This window comes from Hemitrygon akajei, chromosome 4 (assembly GCF_048418815.1).
Source record: "Hemitrygon akajei chromosome 4, sHemAka1.3, whole genome shotgun sequence".
In the NCBI taxonomy this organism is placed as follows: domain Eukaryota; kingdom Metazoa; phylum Chordata; class Chondrichthyes; order Myliobatiformes; family Dasyatidae; genus Hemitrygon; species Hemitrygon akajei.
Window position 1 is genome coordinate 180,239,140 of NC_133127.1, and position 23,929 is coordinate 180,263,068.

The 23,929-nt window shown below is 40.2% G+C and overlaps 1 protein-coding gene and 1 non-coding gene across 2 annotated transcripts in view; both read right to left on the minus strand.

Moving 5' to 3' along the window:
* The window catches only part of oca2 (oculocutaneous albinism II), a 509,488-nt gene that overhangs the window by 196,743 nt on the left and 288,816 nt on the right, over positions 1-23,929 (minus strand). Inside the window, exon 15 of the mRNA XM_073041884.1 lies at positions 2,865-2,997. Within this exon, the coding sequence (XP_072897985.1) occupies positions 2,865-2,997 (133 nt within the window). The remainder of the gene's footprint in view (positions 1-2,864; positions 2,998-23,929) is intronic.
* Positions 10,332-10,402, minus strand: trnag-gcc (transfer RNA glycine (anticodon GCC)). Its single transcript has one exon. It is a non-coding gene; the product is annotated as a tRNA-Gly (tRNA).

A 23,929-nucleotide genomic window follows, 5' to 3' on the forward strand; every position in this document is an offset into this window, starting at 1 on the left:
TAATTTTTTTTTAGCACAATTGCAAGCTGTAAGGAAACTTTTAGATTTTCTATGCACCACGGTCTGTTGTTGACCGTGAGCCTGGGATGTTTGCTCTCATTTACGGCTGTTATTAAAATGTGGCACCATGTTCCCAATTAAATCCCTTGGCAACTGAGATTTACGCTATTACAATCTGTGATGTAAGGGTGAAGTGAGAATAGACTTCAGCTGGTCTCATTAGTCTAAAGTTCAGGAGTCATCAGTCGAATGAAATGCAATTTGCAGGAGTCAAAATTCATCGCCCTGTATTTCAGTACGAAGCTATAAATAGGGCACATAATTCTGATTTTCTTTTCACATCCACATCTGGTGTGTGTGATGATATAAACCTTTTTAATCTTTTTAACTGCACTTTCAAATCACAAAATAGAATGGGAAAATCTACTTATTTATTTCCTACTTTCAATTTCTTCAATATATCAACCAGTTCAATGAGCTCAATGTCTGAAGATGCCTGTTTCTCTTCATTTAGTCCCACAACACTTCACACACTCTTTATATAGCCATGTATTTTAAGTACCTTCTGACACAGAAATTTGTTCAAATTCTTAGCTTTTTTCCATAAAAGTTTCCTTCTGACAAGTGGCTCAAATGCTTCTCAGTAACCTACGCTCAGTGTGCACTTTGTTAGGTACCTCCTGTATCTAATAAAGTGACCACTGAGTTTATATTCATGGTCTTCTGTTGCTGTAGCCCATTCACTTCGAGATTCAAAGTGCTGTGCATTCAGAGATGCTCTTCAACACAGCACTGTTGTAGTGCATGGTTCATTGAATTACTGACACCTTCCTGTCTGCTTGAACCAGTCTGGCCGTTCTCCTGTAACTCACTCATTAGCAGGGCAATTTTGCCCAGGGAACTACTGCTAACTGGATTTTTTGTTGTTTTTTTAGAATTTATAGAGAATGGTGTGCATGAAAATCCCAGGAGATCAACAGTTTCTGAGGTACTCAAACCACCCCATCTGGCACCAACAATCATTCCATGGTCAAAGTCTCTTAAATCACATTTCTTCCCCGTTATGATCTTTAGTCTGAACAATAACAACTTCTTGAACATGTCTACACTCTTTTATGCACTGGTTGCTGCCACATAATTGGCTGATTAGATATTTACATTAACAGGCAGGTGTACAGGTTTACCTCAAAAAAGTAGCCATGGAATGTATACTTTACTCGTTCATTTGTATGTGGAATGTTGGATGGTGTGGGTGATCATTGTCTTTTCTTGACCATGATATTTCTTGGCAATTTTTCTACAGAAGTGGTTTGCCATTGTCTTCTTCTGGGGAGTGTCTTTACAAGATGGGTGACCTTAGCCATTATCAATACTCTTCAGAGATTGGCTTCCTGTCATCAGCGGTCACATAACCAGGATTTGTGATATGCACCAGTTGCTCATACGACCATCTACCACCTGATCCTATGGCTTCACATGACCCTGATCTGGGGCTAAACAGGTGCTACACCTTGCCCAAGGGTGACCTGCAGGCTAGCAGCGGGAAGGAGCACCTTACACCTCCTTTGGTAAAGACATATCTTCAAGCTGCCACCCAGATCCTTTGCTATCTGTGCAATAATTTTCTATTTGAGTGCAGAATCATGGTCAAAGGCTGTACTACGACAAGAAGGAGCTTTGCTTCACATTTTTTACTTATTATTACTTTACAATGATGAAGAAAATGTCCAATAATATCCAATGCCCAGGATACCCCCCAGTAAATATCAAAATCCAGCAATGCCATGGGTGCCATGGCCAGATCTAAAGCTATTCTTAAGAGATCAATTGACTAAAACCTTTGAATTAGAATTAATAACATGAAGAGGATGAAGAACAATTACAAAATACTTTCAGTCTCAAATTATGGTTAAGGTAACAGCACTTATATTCCTTGGGGTAATCTATTGGAAACACTTCAGACGAGTATTAACTGCATTGTAACTTTACATCCTGGTGAAATTGGACAGGCCACAGTTAAAAGCAAGATAATGTAACCATTCCTCTGATACCACTGCCTTCCCACCACATCTCAATATAATTATGAGAAAGGCTCCCACAGGCTTTACCAGTCCAGAATCCTAGCCAAGTTCAAGTTCAGTGTATTGTCATTCAACCAAACACATGGATACCGCCAAATGAAACAATGTTCCTCCGGACCAAGGTGCACAACACAGTGCATATAACTCACACACATAGCAAATAAAGTAATATTACCACAAATAAATTAACATATAATAAGGTGCATATACAAGTTAAAAAGTAAACTGTATAATGCTACTGGTGCTTCATACATGATGAGACCTGGGTGGCAGGGAGTTCAGTAGTCTTACTGTCAGGGGAAAGAAGCTGTTCCCCATCCTAACAGTTCTTGTCCCAATGCCACGGTACCTGCTGCCTGATGGTAAGGGATCAAAGAGATTGTTGGATTGAGTCAGAGACCTGAGCAGGGGATAACTGTCAGGTCACAGGGTACCCAGGCAAATAATTTCTTCCATACTTCCATCTATATTAGGAGAACTTGGTCCTCCTCTACCCAAGGCAACTCCAACCTCCCTCTGCTCGCTATTGATCCTTGTTACAGCCTATTGCTGTTTAAATTCTTGGTCCTGCCCTCAGCCAGATAGTGGATCCAGTTAGACAAAGAACAGTACAGTCCAGGATCAAGATTGTTGTCAAATAGCCTGCTGACAGCAATTATTTGAGTTCATGAACCTCAAAACCCTGAATGGCAGCTGGGAGGTAACACTCAGCCCCTTAACCCTAATGTGAGCAAGTAGCCTCATGAAGGAAATATTGGGTAAAGATGGAATAAACGTACTCACCCATGATCTCACTTGGTTCTTTGTTGTAGAGCTTTTTGTTCCAATAAAGAAGTCTCAAGAATGGAAAGGACACCAAAAGCACCAAGATAATTCCAACAAACATGTGCCCTGTGAATGACGCAAAGTGCAGACCCTGTGGTGAGGTGCAAAACAAGAAACAATTTGGCAAACGTCAAGAGATGCCAGCAATCTTCAAGTTGGCAATTTTCTCAAAACAATAATAATTTCTCACTTTTATATGGAGCATTTAGTGTGAATCAATGGTCAAAAACCTCAAGATGCAATCAGAAAATTAATCTCACCAAATATGGATTGGTCACCTCATTATAGGAAGGATGTGGAAGCTTGAGAGAAGGTGCAGAAAAGATCTTGTGTTAATGAGGTAAGGTTGAGCAAGCTAGGGCTTTTCTAGGGTGAGAAGTGGCTTGATAGAGTTATAAGATGATGAGAGACATTGATAGAGTGGACAGCCAGCACCTTTTTCCCCAAGGTGGAAATACTTAACACAAGATAGCATAATTTTGAGGTGATTGAAGGAAAGTATAGGGGGGGATGTCAGAGGTAGGAATTTTACACAGAGAGTGGTGGGTGCATATATCAGGGATGGTGATAGAGGCAAATCCATTAGAGACATTTAAGAGAATCTTAGATAAGCAAATGGATGAAAGAAAAATGGAAGACTATGTGGGAGGTTAGTGTTAGATTGATCTTGGAGTAGGTTAAAAGGTTGGCACAACATCGTGAGCCAAGAGGCCTGTACTGTACTGTATTACTCTATGTTCTATGTTCAAATTGAAGGAGGAGGTATTGGTCATAGCTAAAGAACCTCATCTTAATCTACAGAATCACTTTCAAGGACTCTACAACTCGTGTTCTCAGTATTATTTATTTATATTTATTTGCACAATTTGTCATCGTTCACACATTAGTCATTTGATAGTCTTTGTTTATTTGTAAATACAAGAGATTCTGCAGACACTGGAAATCCAGAGAGACAGACACACACACCTCCCCACCCCCCCACCCCCCGGAGGAATTCACCAGGTCAGGCAGCATCCATGGAAATGAATAAACAGTTGACATTCTGAGCAAGTCCCTTCATCAGGACTGGAATGGAAGATGGAAGATGCCAGAATGCCTTCCCACTCCCTGTACCTTTATTCTTCCATCTCCTTTTCAGCTCTGATGAAGGACTTTTGACCTGAAACATTCACTCTGTTTCACTTCCAATAGATGTGGCCTGATCTGCAGATTAGTTCCAGTATTTTCTGTTTTTGTTCCTAATCTTTGTGACATCCCCTAATAGAATAGGTATATTCAACAAAACTCTATGTTCGGTAACACACACAAAATGCTGGAGCAACTCAGCAGTCCGGGCGTGCCGCCCTATGAAAGGTGCCCTATGAAAAAGAGCAAACACCTGACGTTCAGGCCGAGACCCTTCATGAGGATTGGAAAGAAAGAGGAGAACTACCAAATGAAACAATGTCTTATCAAGCCCAAATTCAAATTCAAAATCAGATTTCTTTATCACATGTACATTGAAAAATACAGTGAAATGCATCTTTTGCCTCAACAATCAACACATCTAAGAATACGCCAGGGTCAACCCACAAGTGTTACTACATATTTCAGTACTAGCATGCCCACATTGTTCAGCAGAACCCACAATGTTCAGCAGAATTAGAGCAAGATGATCATGCTTCCTTAGAAGTCTGCAGAGATTCAGCATGACATCTAAACCTTTGAAAAAACGTCTATAGGTGTGTAGTCGAGAGTGTATTGACAGGCTGCATCACAGCCTGGCATGGCAGAGGAGGTTCACCAGGTTGATTCTAGAGATGAAGGGGTTAACCTATGAGCAGAGATTGAGTCGCCTGGGACTGTACTCTTTGAAATTCAGAAGAATGAGAGGGGATCTTATAGAAACATGTAACATTTTGAAAAGGATAGATAAGATAGAAGTAGGAAAGTTCTTTACCTCAGTAAGTGAGACTAGAACTAAGGGACAATGCCTCAAGATTTGGAGAGAAGATTTAGGACAGAGATGAGGAGGAACTGCTTTTCCCAGAGTGGTGAATCTGTGGAATTCTCTGCCCAGGGAAGCAGTTGAGGCTTCTTCACTAAATATACTTAAGATACAGTTAGATTTTTTTCATAGTAGTGGAATTAAGGGCTATGGGGAAAAGGCAGGAAGATGGAGCTGAGTTTATGGACAGATCAGCCATGATCTTATTGAATGACGGGGCAGGCTTGATGGGCCAGATGCCCTACTCCTGCTCCTATTTCTATGTTCGTATGTTTCTAATGTTCTTATGGAAACACCAATGCCTTTGAGTGGAAAATCCTAAAAAAGGTAGTGGATTTTGCCCAGTATATCATGGGTAAAGCCCTTCCAACCATTAAGCACATCTACATGCAACTTTGAAGGAAAGCAGCATCCATCATCAGAAATTCCCATCACCCAGGCCACGCTCTCTTCTCACTGCTGCCATCAGGCAGAAGGTACAAGAACCTCAGGACTCACACCGCCAGGTTCAAGAACAGTTGCTACCCCTAAACCATCAGGCTCTTGAATAAAAGGGGATAACTACACTCACTTGCCCTATCATTGAAATGTTCTGACAACCAATGATCTCAATTTAATAGCTTTTTATCTCATTATCATTATTTATTGCTAATTATTTATATTTGCACTTGCACAGTTTGTTGTCTTCTGCACTCCGGTTGATCTTTCATTGATCCTGTTATAGTTACCATTCCATAAAAGAATCTCAGGGTTGTATTTGGTGACTTATCTGTACTTAGATAATAGAATTTACTTTGAGCTTTGAACTTCAATAATTTTTCCATACCAACGGGTAACTTGGCTTTCTGATTGTTTGTTGGGGCTGAGTGCAAGATTGGTGTTGCGACAGCACTTAGCCAAATGATCTACAGTATCTCACTCTTGTACGCCTCTTTGTCACCATCTGATATTCTACCAGCAACAGTTGTATCATAAGTAAATTTATAAATGGCATAAGACTGTGCCTAGCCACACAAGAGGAGAGCAGTGGGTTAAGCATGTATCATTGAGGTGCGCCTGTGTTAATTGTCAATGAGAAGGAAGTGTTATTTCTAATCTGAACTGACTGTGGCCTACCACCAAGGAAGTTTCATTTGCAGAGGAGAGTTGGGGTACAGAGCCCAGGTTTTCAAGCTTTTTCAAAGGGAAACTATGCAAACTCCACACAGACAGCATTAAAACCTGTTTTCCAACCCTATATACACTTGTATAGATGTTAAATTATGGGCAACTATTCAGCTGTAGGTGGTTATCACAGTTTTGGACCTTTAGAGTTGTCATTGGGTCTTAGTGCAAGGGATACGGGCCCTTCAGCCCAACATGTCAATGCTGACCATATTGTCCTCCCATTTAGCCCAAGTTTCCTGCATTCAGCCCATATCCCTCGGAGCCCTGCCCCTCCATGTACCCATCCAAGTGCTTCTTAAATGAAGTCCCTGCACCTGCCTCATCTGCTTCCTCAGGCAACTCATTCAATACAATTAACATCCTCTGTGAAAAAGTTACCTCCCCTCCCCAGTCCCTTTCTTGCTCCAAATTATGCTGCTTAATTTTGGACTGCTCTTCCCTGTCCTCTCCTGAGGCTTTCACTTTTATTTGCTATCATTAGTGGCAGTGTTTTTTTTTAATTCCCCTTCTTGCCTAGCATAAAAGCAAAACTATTTCCAAATTGCGGGAGCGATCATGTTAAGTTTAGAGGTATAGGTTACTGATGGAGAAATGAGAATTCAAGCTTCCCTATAACACCTGGGAAATTTAAATTCAAATGATTAAAAATAAATTCTGAACTTCCTTACCAAAGCTAATTTAATTCACTGCCCAATGGGGGTATGATTGTGTTTCTGTTACAAGAGGTACAATTCAGAGTGATGAGTCAAGGGCAGTTCCTCACAATGCAGCACAGTAGCTGAGGATATTACATAAACCTGGATAAGAAAGCAATACAGTGCCTATGAAAGGAACAGATTGTTGTAAAAAGAAGTTCCCTGGTTCAATAAAGTGGGCCAGGGATCGATGTCGATGCCTAGTCTGGGTTATCTGTGACTTCAGACTCCCTCTTAATCGGCTTCCAAATCATTAGGTTCATGAGCAATTAGGATGGAAGGTAAATGCTAGAATGTTTAGCAGTGTAGAACTGCTGCCTTACAGCTCCTTGTTCAAAGCACCAACTGCTGAAAAAACTCAGCAGGTCAGGCAGCATCTGTGGAAGGAAATGAATACTCAACATCCAGTTTCCAGTGTCTCTTGTGTCTTCATATTTCTAGTGCCGTGGGTTCACTGCTGACATCTAGAGCTGTCTGAATTAGAGGGCATGTGCTGAACAAACGAGTTGTTTTCTCTGGAGCAACAGACTGAGGGGAGATCTGATAGTAGTTGAAAACAATTATGAGAGACGTAGAGTAGACAGCCAGTATATTTGTGCCAAAGTTAATATTTCTAATTTCAGAGGGCATGCACTTAAGATGAGAGGGGATGTTCAAAAGGAGATGTGCAGGGCAAGTTTTTTTCCCTCTTTTACACAGACAGTAGAAGGTGTGTGAAATGCACTGCCTGGGGTGGTGGTGGAGGCAAATTCAATAGAGGGCTTCAAGATGCTCTTAGATAGAGTAAATGCAAGCAGGCTTTTTACACTGCGGTTGGGTGAGCCTAGAACTAGAGGTCATACGTAAAGGGTGAAAAGTGAAATATTTAAGGGAACTGAGGGGTGGTCCCAAGTGTGGAACGAGCGGCCAGCAGAAGTGCTGAATGCCAGTACAGTTTTCAAATTTAAGAGAAGTTTGGATAAGTACACGAGTGGGCAGGGTACCGAGGTCTGTGGTCCAGGTGTAGGTCAAAGGGACAAGGCAGAATAAGAGCTCAGCAAGGACAAGATGAGCTAAAGAAATACAGCATGCATCTGTAGACCTTCACCAATTTACACACATGCACCACTGAAAGCATCACAGCTAAGTCTGGCAACTGTTCTAACAAAGACCACAAGAAATTGCATAGAATTGACGGGCACATCTCAGTCCATCATGAAAACCAGCCTTTTCTGCATGTCTATAATTCTCACTGCCTTGAGAAAGTAACCAACTTAATTAAGAACTCCTCCCACCCCAGACAAACACTTCTCCTCCCCCCCCCATTGTGTCATCCATCAACGTTATGCGCCGTGTCGTATGACTGCAACTTGACTTTTTATCTCTTCCACTACCCTGTGCAGTTTAAAAAAGAGCACCAATTTGTAATATGTTGATGAAAAAACTGATAATGATGAGAGGAACACAGAACTGTGTAACTTTGAGATTTACAATGTGAAAACTACAAAGTAACAAGATCCAAACAATATGGCTTACACCAGAAGTGAATGGTAAATTAATTAACATGGAATTGGTGACTGGCTTGGCTGTTTCGGTCATTCGTTCTACAAAATGAGTTTGAATGCCATTTCAAAGATACTGAACTGAAGTCTGCAGATATCCAGTTAAGAACTTGTACTGGAGAAAAGACAATTCCTGTGAAATACAACAACCAACAACCCACATTGGGTTTGTATGAGGTAAAAACAGGAGGGCCAAAAGCATCGTGGATTCATAACTGGCTGAGACAACTACAACTTGATTGGAGATCCGTCCACCATCTACAATAAAAACAGTCAACTGAAAATGAATTAAGAAAGGTACTGGAAGATACCAGAGAAGTATTCTAGGATGGCATTGGAAAACTCAAGTATAACAAGGGTAAAATAATGTTAAATGAAAATGCCACACCCAAGATTTGTAAAGCCCATCTGGTTTCTTATACCATCCCTGATAAAGTAGCCAGGGAGCTAGATCACGTGAGGCTGACAGAATTCTTTCCAAGCTTGAGTAGAGCCAATGGGGAAAGCCAGTGGTTGCAGCTGTCAAGAAGAATGGCTCTGACAGGATCCATGGAGATTTTAAGGTCACCATCAACCCACTACTGAAAGTAGACCAATAGCCTCTTGTCCAGGGTAGTGAACTTAGCTGAGGCCGACCTCAAAAGGAGTATGCAAGACACCAGCTGAGACAAATTAAGGGCTCTTCAAACAAGGAAGCTTGTTGTTTCACTTCTGGACAAGTACCCCTGGCATGGGATCAAAAGTGGGTACTTGGCAAGATTAAGGACAGAACTAGACCACTTTCCTATGCATTAAAGATTGAGTCTGATATCAGGTCCTGACGAAGGGTCTTGGCCTGAAACGTTGACTGCTCGTTTCCACAGATGCTGCCCGACCTGCTGAGTTCCTCCAGCTTGTTGTGCTTATTGCTTTGACCTAAGCATCTGCAGTGTATTTTGTGTTAACTATTACTCTCTGGCTTCTCCCACATTTGATATCTAATCTGAACACCTGAAGCTTTGCCACACTTCTGTAGACTCTGTTTCCATCTCCTGAGTAAATACAGATGCAAAAAATCCATTTAAGTTCTCCCACATCTCTTTTGGCTCCTCGCATGGATTACCATTCTGGTCTTCCAGAGAACCAATTTTGTCCCTTGCAATCCTTTTGCTCTTAACAAATCTGTAGAATCCCTTCAGATTCTCCTTTACCTTGACTGCTAGGGAATACTTATGCCTTCTTTTAGCTCTCCTGAGTTATTTCTTAGTGCTCTCTTACATTTCTTATACTCCATAAATACCTCATTTGTTCCTACTTGCCTAGACCTGCTACTCACTTTTTTTTCTTAGCGCCTCAATATCTCTTGAAAACCAAGGTTCCCTACACCTGTTATCTTAACTGTTTATTCTGACAGGCATATACAGGATTTATAGTCTGAAAATTTTATTTTTGGACCCCTCTCTCTTACCAAGTACACTTTTGCCAGAAAACAGCCTCTCCCAATCCACATTTGCCAAATCCTTTCTGAAACCATCAAAATTGGTCTTGTTCCAATTCAGAATTTCAATCCACAGAGCAGACCTATCTTTTTCCATATTTGCTTTGGAACTACTGTCATTGTGACCACTAGATACAAAGTGTTCCTCTACACACACTTCAGCCACCTGCCCTGTCCCAGTTAATATGTGGAAAGTTAAAATTACCTACTATAACAACCTTGTGTTTCTTGCAGCAGTCTGCAACCGCTCTACAAATTTGTTCCTCAAAATCCAATGAGCTGTTGGGTGGGCTGTTGATGTGGTCATCCTTCCACCGATAATGCGAGAACTAAGAGGAGTTCTCCAGCTTGTGACATTTTCCCTGACTATTAATTTCTCTGACGTCCCTCCTCCTTTAAACCCTCCCGCCCACTCTGCCACAGCTGAAACAGTGGAATCCCGGAACATTGAGCTTCTCCTCCTCCCGTAACCAAGTCTCACTAATGGCTACAATATCGTAATTCCAGGTGTGTAATCCACCTGAGCTCATTTGCTTTTCCTTGCAATAAAATCCATTATGCATTGGCCGGGAATCGAACCCGGGCCTCCCGCGTGGCAGGCGAGAATTCTACCACTGAACCACCAATGCAACACACATGTCTCATATCTTTACAAGAGCATTAAAAGGGGCAGTCACCAAAACAAAAAGCCCAAGTCCTTGTAAATTGATGGTGCATAGGATGTTGTCCTGGAACCTCACAGCAGTCTTCATCTCCATAAAACAATTTACCTGTAAGCATTTAATTCCATTAAGTAGCTTTTGATGGTTATGTACTCAGAAATGTAAGCATTTAAAGAATCCTTTCAAAAGCAAAGTCTATCATTGCTTGAAGATACAACAGCATTTATGATGTTGTTTTGTACAGGGGGTCAGGTCTTCAGACGATGGCGCATTGCTGACTTTACCCTTTACTGATATCCCTTGACCATCTGCAAGTATTGGGCTACCTATTTAAATTATATAACGACACTGTTGACCTCATTTTAGCTGCCTTTTTTAATTTATTGCACTTGTGGTGAGAAGCACTGTCCAGCCGGAGCAGAGCCGATTGGATAATTCTCCTGTCAATCAATCCTGATACCTGCAGGCTATTAGTGTCTGGGATTGATTTTAGTTAAAAATCCACTTCATTTTTGTGGAGAAATCACTCCAATGTTTTTGGGGAAAAATTTAATTTTTTTTTCCTTCATGGTCTGTTTACTTCACTTTCAACAGGCTGCTTTTCAAGAGGGAAGTGGAGTGTAAGAGTGAATAGATTTAAAATGGTCCTGAGGGGGCAAATTCTTCACACAATGGGTGGAAGTTATATTGAACAAAGTGCCAGTGGAAGTGGTAGAAGTGGAAATACTTCCAACACTTAAGGCGTTTGGATAGATACATGGATAAGAATAGTTAAGACTATAAGATATAGGAGCAGAATTAAGCCATTCGACCCAGTGAGTCTGCTCTGCCATTCCATTCATGGCTGATTTATTATCCCTCTCAACCCCATTCTCCTGCCTTCTTCCTATAACCCCTGACACACTTATTATTCAAGAACCTATTAGCCTCTGCCTTAAATATACCCAATCACTTGGCTTCTATAGCCACCTGTGGCAATGAATTCCACAGTTCATCACCCTCAGGCTAAAGAAATCCCTCCTCATCTCTGTTCTAAAGTTAAGTTCTTCTGTTCTGAGGCTATGCCCTGTTATCATATACTTCCCCAATATAGTTTTCACTGAGATCTCCCCTCATTCTTCTAAACTGGCCTGGAGCCATCAAGCGCTCCTCATATGGAGTGGGTCGGGGGTGAAATACAGGCCAACTGGGGGCCAAAAGTGTTTATCTCAGAAAGGCACCTTGGTCAACATAGATGAGTTGGGCTCAAAAGTCTGGTTCTGTGTCGTTTAACTTTGTAATCCTATAGGGCTTTTTCATGACATCTTAATCAAGAAATGGCATCTCTCTTGGTGCAGTTGAGACTTTTCATCAGGAACTGTTTATTCCTTCCATAAATACTGCCTGACTTATTAAGTTCCTCCGTCATTTTGTATGGGCTGCTGCTGGGACAGCGATGCTCCCCTGAGGACATGTGGTTATTGGAGCATCTCACTGAGCAGAGGTGTTATCTTCAAGCCAGGTGCTTCCTTGTGAGGGAGGTGAGGAAAATTACAAAGGCAAATAAATCATTCAGCTCCCATGTGCTTCCTCGAAGAAATATTAAAACAGCAGACTGTTCCACTCCTTGGCCAGGGGAAACATGGGTTTTTTAAAACAAGTTTTCAAACCGAAATATTAATTTTAGTAGTGCACCCTGGTATGCATAAAGCAGGTTACACAGAAAGAAAGGGAGTAGCAGCATTCTCCCAACTGCCGCAGGGTCACAAATTCATACATGAAGGATACAAGCCCTTTGGCCCAACTCGTCCATGCTAACCAAGCTGAACTACTCCTATTTACCTGCATCTGGCCCATATTCCATGTTCTTGCACTGTACTGTTCCGTATGACAATAAAATAATCTGAATCTGAAATGCAGGAAAACGATTACCTAAAATTGAAAAAGCAGCAAAAATTATGCACTCATGCTGCTTATTCACCCAATTTTTATGATATGAAATTTACAACAATGTCATCCATAAGCATCTTAGCCTCCTAACCAGGATCTGCAATCATAATGGCCTCAGTCATGTCAGCAAATACAAGAGGATAAAAATGCCCCCAAAGCACTTTCCTGGCAAAGGCATCAAGCCCATCTTAAGGAATCGAATTGGCAACAACGCTTCTGAGTTGATATCCACCTCCAAGTCTCTCCTGCTCACTTATCCTTTCTCTCCAACTCCATACCTTGTCCACGCAATACAATCATTACCTACATGAATTATGAACAGCCCTCGCTTCAAAGTGTAATCACTCAGTCAGGAATACCCTTGGATTCAAAGTGAGGGGTGCGGAGTGTGGGATGGTGCGTGAAAGGGGGAATATTGTACGTTGAGTGTGAGTGAAAATCTCAAACTCACTTTAATGGCAAAGAGCCTCAGAAAAGAAAGGAAAATGCAATCCCTTCAGTTCTTTAGGAAAATAGAGTTACATTATGGTGCATTGTTCAATTACACCCTCTTGTTCCTTGTTGAATGATACCCATGGCGAAAAATGTGCACTACTTTTGAGCCATTAGCTGCCGTGAAGCTGTTCGCTGTTAAATCCGATGTGAGATGCCATTCCCAGATTGTAAGGTAGGTTTTGTTCTGTATTAAATAATACCAGTGCACGGATACTTGGGGAAATCCACAAAGAAGATAAAGAAGTAATTAAATTATTTAAAGTTATATTACCTCTAGGTTAATAATTTAAACTGCAAATGCCAGTGACTAGTCCCTAGATTTGTCAGTAAGGAGTAACAATTCTGTGTTTAAGTAAAATCACATTAGATCCTTTCTTCCTTTCTTGGTTTCTACATTCTTAAGTTCGTATAAAATTTCCGTGTGGCAATATATTTTGCATTTGAATGAGATGGATGAAGTTTCCAAATACTCAGTACAGTATTCCACATATAACATCCAACTCTGCACACACCTTATACAATGAACACTACTTCTTGCAGCAAATCAGAATCAGTTTTAATGTCTCTGCCATATGTTGTGAACTTATTGTTATGTGGCAGCAGAACATCGCAATACCTAATAAAAGCCGTAAATTACAGTGCATACACACACACACACACACACACACACACACACACACATATATATATATTTGTTATATTAAAAATGTTAAATTAAATATCATTATCATTATGTGCCATCATATAACATAGGTGATCCTGGTCTCCGTGACCATGACTGCTCTTGGCAAAGGTTTCTACAGAAGTGTTTTGCCCTTGCCTTCCTCTGGGCAGTGTCTTTACAAGACGGGTGACCCCAGCCATTATCAATACTCTACAGAGATTGTCCGGGTCACTGGTCGCATAACCAGGACTTGTGATGTGCACCAGCTGCTCATACAACCATCCATCACCTGCTCCCATGGCTTCATGTGACCCTGATCAGGGAGGGTGGGGAGGGCTAAGCAGGTGGTACACCTTGTCCAAGGGTGACCTGCAGTTTAGCAGAGGGAAGGAGAGCCTTGCACCTCCTTTGGTAGAGATGTATCTCCACCCCACTACCCATAAAGGAAATTCTTACAAAAAGAAAGAAAAAGTAGTGATCGTGGATTCAATGTCTATTTAGAAACTGATGGTGGAGGGGAAGAAGCTATTCCTGAATTATTGAATGTGTGCCCTCAGGTTCTTATACATCCTCCCTGATGGCAGGAATAAGAAGAGGGCGTGTCCTGGGTGATAGGGATTCTTAATGATAGATGCCACCTTTTTGAGGCATCACTCCTTGAAGATGTCCTGCATGCTGGGGAAGCAAGTGCCCAGGATGGAGCTGACTGCGTTTACAACTTTCTGCAGCTTATTTTGATCCTGAGCAGTGGCCCCTCACCCCAACACCAGACGATGATGCAGCCAGTTAGAATGCTCTCCACAGTACACACCTATAGAAATTTGAGAGTATCTTAGGTAACATACCAAATCTCCTCAAACTCTGAATGAAATATGGCCACCATATATGTATATATCTCCCTTAGTGCTTTTTAGAGAAAGGATACTTTCTTAAGCACAGTATCAGTACAAGGAGCAGGGAATTCATGCATGGCTAGCTTCCACAAATTTGGTGAGGTAGAGGTACAATAAAACCCTGTGAGGTATGGTGAGTTACAGATATAATGAAAACCTGTTTGCAACACATGCCAGGCATGTAGGTTCAGACAATACACAGACATAAACTATAAAAGTCATCTACCTATAAGGAAAGTTATCAATAAGATTGAAAGAGTACAGAGAAAATGTACTTGGATGTTGTTGGGACTTGAGGACCTGAGTTATAGGGAAAGGTTGTATTGTTTAGAACGAGAGGAGATTTGATCAAATGGAGCTCCTCTTCCCTTTTTGTTCTCTAGGATTGGTAGACAGGATCTTAGTCCCATTGTTAGACATACATTAAAAATTTTGTTTCAGATTTGCAGATTTTTTGACGTAAATAACTTTGTTCGTTCTAGTAATATCCATCTTAACTATTTTTTTAAACCATCAATTTTAGATAAGGCCTTTTTAATATGGAAAACTAAGGGAATAAAAACTTCTTTAGATTTGTTTTTAGAGGATTGTTTAATGTCTTTTTCACAGCTAGTGGCCAAATATAATATATATAAAGCACAATTTTTTAGATATTTACAAGTCAGGAACTTTTTTACGCAATTTGTTACCGAATTACCCATTTGCTCATTTACTAAATATGATAGATGTTAACTTTCAGCTTAAACCATTTCAAAAAGGATTGATAGCCATTATATATAAACGGCTATTGAATTTACGAATGATGTCTAATGATAAGGTTAAGCGTGCTTGGGAATTGGAACTTCAAGAGTCACTTTCAGATGATGAATGGAACAAAATTTGTCATTTAGTTAACAATTCATCTATCTGCGCCCGTCACTCCTTGATTCAGTTCAAGGTAGTGCACAGGGCGCATATGTCAAAAGGTAAACTAGCGCATATTTTTTCTAATATAAATCCCACCTGTGACAGATGCAACACTGAGGTGGCTACCTTAACTCAATATGTTTTGGTCTTGCATAAAGTTAAATAATTTTTGGAGAGATGTTTTTAGAACGTTATCAAAAGTCAATTCATGTACAGCAATCTTTGGGATTATTCCAAAGGAAGCAGGAAATGTTCCTGCTTCCGCTCAATGCATGATGGCTTTCTCAACTTTATTGGCTAGGAGAGCTATTCTATTGTATTGGAAGGATCCCAATCCAACTACTGTGTTTTCTCTGGCTCTCCTCCATTATGTCGTGTATAAGTTTGGAGAAAATTAGGAGTCGGACGTTTGATACATCTTTTAAATTTGAGCAAACTTAGCGACCTTTTATTCAATATTTTCATATAATCTAATTCTTTTCACTTTTTCAGTTAATCTTTTTTTTCTTCTCTGCAAAGTTTTAGATTTGACCAGAAGGATTTTTCCTTCTGTATTTTTCATCGTATCCTCAAAATGGACGGCCCAGTCCCCTTTTTTTTTGTTTTAGGTTAGTTTAATGAGGGGGGATTTTCCTCTCAATAATAGAAATTTTTGAGTCTTTTTTTCTATGAATTGTTAAGAGGAGATGTGGTTCTTTTTTTTCTTTATATTAGCTTAATACTATATATGATTTTGACAGTGTATATTCTTTTATTTGTAATATTATTGAAATATGTATTTGAGATCATTTCTCCTCTGACTTGTATTTATCCTTATTCTTTTAAATTAATAAAAAGAGATTGAAAATGAGATTTGATCAAATGATACAAAATTATGAAGGGTATTGATAGGGTAAATGCCAGCAGGCTTTTTCCACTGAGGTTTGTCGAGACTAAAGATCATGGGTTAAGGGTGAAAGGTGAAATGTTTAAGGAAAACTTGAAGGGGAACTTCTTCATTCAGAGGGTGGTGAGAGTGTGGAATGAGCTGTCAGCAGAACTGGTGGCTGAAGGTTTGCTTGCAACGCTTAGGAGAAGTTTGTAAGAATTCACGGATGGAAGAGTATGGAGGGCTGTGGTCCAGGTGCAGGTTGGATAGTTTGTCATAACTAGATGGACTGAAGGGCCTGCTTCTGTGACTCTATATGACAGTGAAGACAAACTAAGAACATAAGAAAGAGGAGCAGGAGTAGGCCATCCAGCCCATTCAGCCTGTTCAGTAAGATCATGGCTGATCTGTCCGCAAACTCAGCTCCATCTACCTGCCTTTTCCCCATAGCCCTTAATTCCCCTACTATGTAAAAATCTATCTAACTGTTTCTTAAATATATTTAGTGAAGAAGCCTCAACTGCTTCCCTGGGCAGAGAATGCCACAGATTCACCACTCCCTGGGAAAAACTGTATCTCCTCATCTCCGTCCTAAATCTCCTCCCCTGAATCTTGAGGCACTGTTCCCTAGTTCCAGTCTCACCTACCAATGGAAACAACTTTCCTACTTCTATCTTATCCATCCCTTTCAAAATTTTTTAATGTTTCTATAAGATCCCCCTCATTCCTCTGAATTCCAGAGAGTATAGTCGAAGGCGACTCAATCTCTCCTCATAGGTTAACCCCTTCATCTCCCGAATCAACCAGGTGAACCTCCTCTGCACTGCTTCCAAAGCCAGTATATCCTTCCTCAAGTATGGAGACCGGAACTGCACACAGTACTCCAGGTGAGGCCTCACCAGTACCCTGTATAGTTGCAGCATGACCTCCCTACTCTTGATTTTAATCCCTCTAGCAATGAAAGCCAACATTCCATTTGTCTCCTTTATAACCTGTTGTACCTGATAAAGACTGCGAAAAACAAGATATTAGTGCAAAAGTAAAATAAAATCAGAGACAATCCCATTATGCAGGAGTAGTCCATGGTGTTCTATTGCTAAGGTAAGATTAGGTAGTATTTTAGAAATAGGATATTGATAATCTCCATATAATCTGTTTCAGAATTTTTGAGTGAGGGATAACAAACCAGGATGGGTAACTATTCTTAATATAAAATGGGAAGCTTAAATCCACTTGAGAAAATAGACAAAGCTTCAATTTGATCTTCCATTTGATGCTAAAACACTTCGAACTGTGCAGCATCAGCCTTGATCTTTGCACTCTGAAGTGGGAGTAAGAGCAAGAATTCTTTAATTCAAAGGTAAAGAGTGCTACCAACTGAGCCACAACTGACACAATGATACCATAGTCAGGCTTTCAAAGTAAGCACTCTCTTTTAATGTCAATGTGACCCTTGGAGGCCACCACTTTCCATTTCACCACTTTTCCTTTTACAAAGTCCATTCTTCCCAAATCTAATGATCATCTCTCTCATAACAAACATTATTCTAAATGCTCTCAGTGTTTGCAGTGAAATGTTTCATTTCCATTCACAAATATTGCAAATTCACAAATAAATGCAAAGTCAGAGATTCAGTGCATGACTTGAGAAACTAGAGATTGCATTTACACAAGACATTCTGCAGATGCTAAAAATCCAGAGCAACACACAAACACAGGAAGAACTCTGTAAGTCAGGCTGCATCTGTGGAAGGGAACAAACAGCTGACATTTCAGGCTAAAACCCTCCATCAGGAATTCAAAATAACATACATACACATATACATATACACATACATACATATACCTTCTTCCATTAGATGCGCGATGAGCTGAAAACATAAATGTTTCTTACATTCATAGATTCAGGGAGAGTATCTAAAAGTTGAGGCATTATGTTGCAATATTACAAAACACTGGCTAGACAGCACATTGACTGTTGTGTGCAATTCTGGTCACCACACAATGGGAATGAAAATACTGAGGAGATTCATCAGGGTGTTACTTCAATTGGAGGGCTTTAGTCATGGGGAGAGATTGGATTGGCTGAAGGATGATCTGATAGAGATACAGTGCCTATAAAAAGCATTCACCCCCTTGGAAGTTTTCATGTTTTATTGTTTTACAACATTGAATCACAGTGGATTTCATTTGGCTTTTTTAAACACTGATCAACAGAAAAAAATTCTTTTATTGCCAAAGTGAAAACAAATTTCTACAAATTGGTCTAAATTTATTACAATTATAAAACACAAAGTAATTGATTGCATAATTGCTCACCCACTTCAAGTCAGTATTTAGTAGATTCACCTTTGGCAGCAATTACAGCCTTGAGTCTGTGTGGATAGGTCTCTATACGATTTGCACATCTCAGCACTGCAACTATTCCCCAAGCTCTGCCTTAAATACACTTAACAACCAGGCATCCACAGCTGCCTGTGGTAACAAACTCCACAAATTCACCACCCTCTGGCTAAAGAAATTATTCCGCATCTCTTTTTTAAATGGACACCCTCTATTCTGAGGCTGTGCCCTCTTGTCCTAGACTCCTCCACCATGGGAAACATCCCTTCCACATCTACTCTGTCTAGGCCTTTCAACATTAAAAAGGTTTCAACGAGATCCCCCCTTATCCTTCTAAATTCCAGTGAGTACAGACCCAGAGCGATCAAATGTTTCTCATATGATAACCCTTTCATTTACAGAATCATCTTTGTGAACCTCCTCTGAAACTTTTCCAGTGCCAGCAGATCCTTTCTTAGATGAGGAGTCCAAAACTGTTCACAATACTCAAGTTATGGCCTCACCAGTGCCTTATAAAGCCTCAGCATCACATCCCCTGCTTTTGTATCCTAGACCTCTTGGAATGAATGCTAACATTGCATTTGCCTTCCTCACCACAGACTCTACCTGCAAGTTAACCTTTAGGGTGTTCAGCACAAGGGCTCCCAAGTCCCACTTCATCTCAGATTTTTTGATTTTCTCCTCATTTAGAAAATAGTCTGCACATTTATTTCTACTACTAAAATGCTGACCATACATTTTCCAACATTGTATTTGATCTGCCACTTTCTTGCCCATTCTCCTAATCTGTCCTCCTGCAGCCTGTTTCCTCAACACTACCTGTCCTTCCACCAACCTTAGTATTATCTGCAAACTTGGCAACAAAGCCATCTACTCCATCATCTAAATTTTTGATATACAGCATAAAACAATTTGGTCCCAACACTGACCTCTGCGAAACACCACTAGTCACTGCCAGCCAACCAGAAAAGGATCCTTTCATTCCCACTCTTTGCCTCTAACAGCCAAAGCTCTAACCATGTTAGTAACTTTCCTGAAATACCATGGGCTCTTAATTTGGTTAGCAGCCTCATGTGTGGCACCTTGTCAAAGGTCTTCTTTTAAGTCCAAATATACAACTTCCACAGCACCCCCTTTATCTATCTGATGTGCAATCTCCTCAAAGAATTCCAACAGATTTGTCAGGCAAGATCTTCCCTTTAGAAAATCATGCTGACTTTGTCTTATCTTGTCCTGTGTTACTAAATACTTCATTACCTCATCCTTAACAATTGACTCTAACATCTTCCCAACCACTGAGGTCAGGCTAACTGGTCTACAATTTCCTTTCTGCTGCCTTCCTGCTTTCTTAAAGAGTGGAGTGACATTTACAACTTTCCAGTCCTCTGACACCATGCCAAAGTCCAATGATTTTTGAAAGATCATTACTAATGCCTCCAAAATCTCTACCACTACCTCTTTCAGAACCCTAGGGTGCAGTTCATCTGGTCTGGGTGACTTATCTACCTTTAGGTCTTTCAACTTTTTGAGCACTTTCTCCCTTGTAAGAATAACTGCATTTATTCCTCTTCCCTCACACTCTTCAGTATCTGGAAAACTGCTGGTATTTTCCACAGTGAAGGCTGATGCAAAATATTCATTTAGTTCATCTGCCACCTCCTTGGCCCCTGTTATATTTTCCTTTGGCTTCATTTGGCAGTCCTATATCTACTCTTATCTCTCTTTTATTTTTTACATACCTGAAAAAGCTTTTACTATCCACTTAGATATTGTTTGATAGCTTGCTTTCATATTTCATCTTTTCCCTCCTAATGATTTTCTTACTTGCACTCTGTAGGCTTTTAAAAGCTTCCCAGTTCTCTGTCTTCCATCTAATTTTTGCTTTGTTGTGTGCCTTTGCTTTTCTTTTTTTTTTAAATATATTTTTTTTATTCTTTTCTTTAACAAACAAACAACAAAAAAAATACGGCTTTTACATTAGCTTTGACTTTTCTTGTCAGCCTTGGTTGTAATATGAAGTCATGGAGATGATAAATACCTATTGATCTAATTTTCACTTTTTTAATATTGCTTGTAATCCATCCCCATCCTGTACCCCTTCACTACACCTGGTCTTTTGAGCAGTATTTAATTGCCCAAATTTAATCCCTTTACCTCCGAGTCCTTGGCTGCCAATGTTAAAAGTTCTGAGATTTCCATTGTAAACCTTGCCACCTCTGTACTATCTTTCTTCCTTTTCACTTGCTCCTGGTAACCTACTCTGTCAATCAAGCTTTAGGTCATCTTCCTGAATACCTCCGTATGTAACTTACTGTTAATATTTGGCTGATTATGCTCCTGTGAGGTGCTTTGGGACAGTTTTGCCACGTTAATTTAAATTATAAACTCAAGAGATTCTGCAGATGCTGGAAATCCAAAGCAATGCACACTATATGGTGCAGGAACTCAGCAGGTCAGGCAACGTCCCTAGAAATGAATAAGCAGTCGACATTTTGAGCTGAGACCCTGAGTCCTGAAAAAGGGTCTCAGCCCAAAACATCAACTGCTTCTTCATCTCCATAGTTGCTGCCTGACCTGTTGAGTTCCTCCAGCATTTTGTGTGTGTTGATTGACTTAAATTGTTGTGTTGCCATGAGTTTAAACTAGATGCTGCCTTCCAGCAGGTTATACCTGCCTCAATTTTGTTCTGGTAAACACAAATCTTTCAGTTCACTTTTTCCCCTAAATATTCAGATTCAATCTGCTACCACTTACAATATTCCCTTACCCTGAAGCATGGTATTTAGAGAAATGAGGTATAATCTGCCCCTAAACTTCCATTTCACCAGCTCAAGTTCCACTATGAGCAACCTGTAAATGACAAAGGAGAAATAAAGGCATTATGAGGCAGTTAAGCCACAGATTTTTTAAAAATTCTGGATGGAGCACAGAGCTGTCAAAAACCTAATGGAACTTATTTATAATTTTCATACAACACCCATCAACACTTCAATTATATAACCTCCTTCATAAACAGTCAGTTCCATTAAAAACCTGCATAATTCTTGCATTCATTAATATGAGATTTACTTTGTTCTTTTTCTCAGCAACTCACAACCTGTTCTTTAACGTGACCCCATTGAAATGCTGAAAACCTTACGTGACCCAAAATGATGCTGATGGTAAGTGAGCTACCTTGCCAAGTGGAAATCAAATCAAACTAAAATTACCCTGTCAATCATCTTTGTGATTCCACTTTCTATTTGTGTGGAGACGCAACGAATTGCAACCATGAGGTTGAAAACCACTCTTGTATAATTCAGATTGACAGCTGCATGGCTAAATACAATCCCAAGCCTGACCCGAAGAAATCCCTATCTCTTGCTGTTCAAAATTCACACAAAATGTCAGTACCGTTGAACTGCCAAATTGTGCTGACTTTCATTTGCATTCTCCCGGGCAGCGACATTTTAGTGGTAGGTCAGGGTATAGAATGGGTAAACAAATTCAAATTAAGAATGACTAATTTCTAGATTGGCGGAAATAACATTAAATGAGCAATAGGAGACTTTCAAACAGGCCAGGCACATTCCGATAAAGGAAAATGAAAGCCCTGATAAGAACATAGGTGGCAGGGTGAAGAAGTGTAAGGTACTCCTTCCCTCTGCTAGCCTGCAGATCACCCTTGGACAAGGTGTAGCACCTGCATAGCCCCCTAATCAGGGTCACGTGAAGCCATCCAGATGGTGGATGGTCATATGAGCAGCTGGTGCTTATCACAAGTCTTGGTTATGCAACTGACACCAGGCAGAAAATCTCTGATGAGTATCGATAATGATTGGGGTCACCAGTCTAAAGACACTGCCCAGAAGAGGGAAATGACAAACTACTTCTGTAGAAAGATTTGCCAAGAACAATCAGTCATGGAAAGACCATGATTACTCACATCATACAACACAGCACATAACAAACGAATGATAAGGACATGAAACAGAATAATATGGAACAGGATAAATATTGTGAAGCAATATACACAAAGTACAGGAGGAAAAAGGCATAAAATCATAAAGAAAATCTATGAAGTTTAGTTGGCAGGACTTATAAACCTGAGTGGTGTGGCACCACTAGAGTGTCCTATGTTCAGTCCTAAACTTGGGTGCTCTCTGTGTGGAGTTTGCATGTTCTTCTTGTGATCATGTAGGCTTCCACCAGGGGAAACCTGCTGAGGGTCAATCTTTATCTTCCGTGTATGTTTTAAAATAAACATTCAAGAAGTTTTTGATGAAATACCATGCAATAATCACACTTGAAGAACTGAATCTCATATATTCGAAGGGTAGTTAAGGGCATGAGCATGGTAAATCAAACTTAATGCAGAAGGTCTGTAGCTATTCGGGTTTAGTAGGAAGGAAGAGGTAGTATTTTAAATTGCTGGAGAAATAGACAGGCCAGGATTGTGTATACACAGATCTCTGAAGGTGGCAGGACAAGTTGAGAAGAAAAAGAGGCACAAAGTCATTACATTATCAATGCTGGCATGGAGTACAAAATGTATAAATTTACAAGGTTTTTGTTGGAGCTTGAGGACCTGAGTTATAGGGACAGGTTGAAAAGACTAGGACTTTATTCCATGGAGCACAGGAGATTTGACAGAGGCATACAAAATTATTGAGGAGTATAGATGGGTAAATGTAAGCAGGCTTTTTCCACTGAGGCTGGGTGAGACTAGAACTAGAGGTGTAGGTTAAGGGTGAAAGGTGAAACATTTAAAGTGATCCTGAAGGGGAACTTGTTCACCCAGAGGGTGCTATGAGTGTGGGACGAATTGCTAGCAGAACTGATGGATGTGGGTTCAATTGCAACATTTTAGAAGTGTTTGGATAAGTATGTGAATGGGGTGGGTATGGAGGGCTATGTGACTAAACCAATAACTTCAGCATAAGTTAGATGGGCCAAAGAGCCTGTTTCCATGCTGTAATGCTCTATGATTCTAAAATCAAAAACATAAATGGTAGACTTTATGGAAAACTGGTTAAGTTCCAGCTGCAGTTTTGCATTCCTTTCTAGATATCATATTTTAGAAGAAACACCAAGGCCTTGACAGAGATCCAAAAAAATGCTTTATTTGGTCAAATGTTGAAATTTGAGGTGATCTCCCTTACACAGAAAAGGTCACAGGGGAATTTTATAATAAGTTCAGAAGTTTGACAGGGTTTCAAATAGGGAGAAATTGTTTCCGGTGGAAGATTGGTAACCAAAGGACAGGAGACCATAGTAACATGGAATAGAACCAGGTATCATAATCAGAATCAAAGGCGAATGTACAGATAGAACAAATGAGAAAATATTTTTAATCCAGTAGGATGTTATTACGTGGAATGGATTACTCTAAGGTAGTCCAATATTTTTGAAAGGGA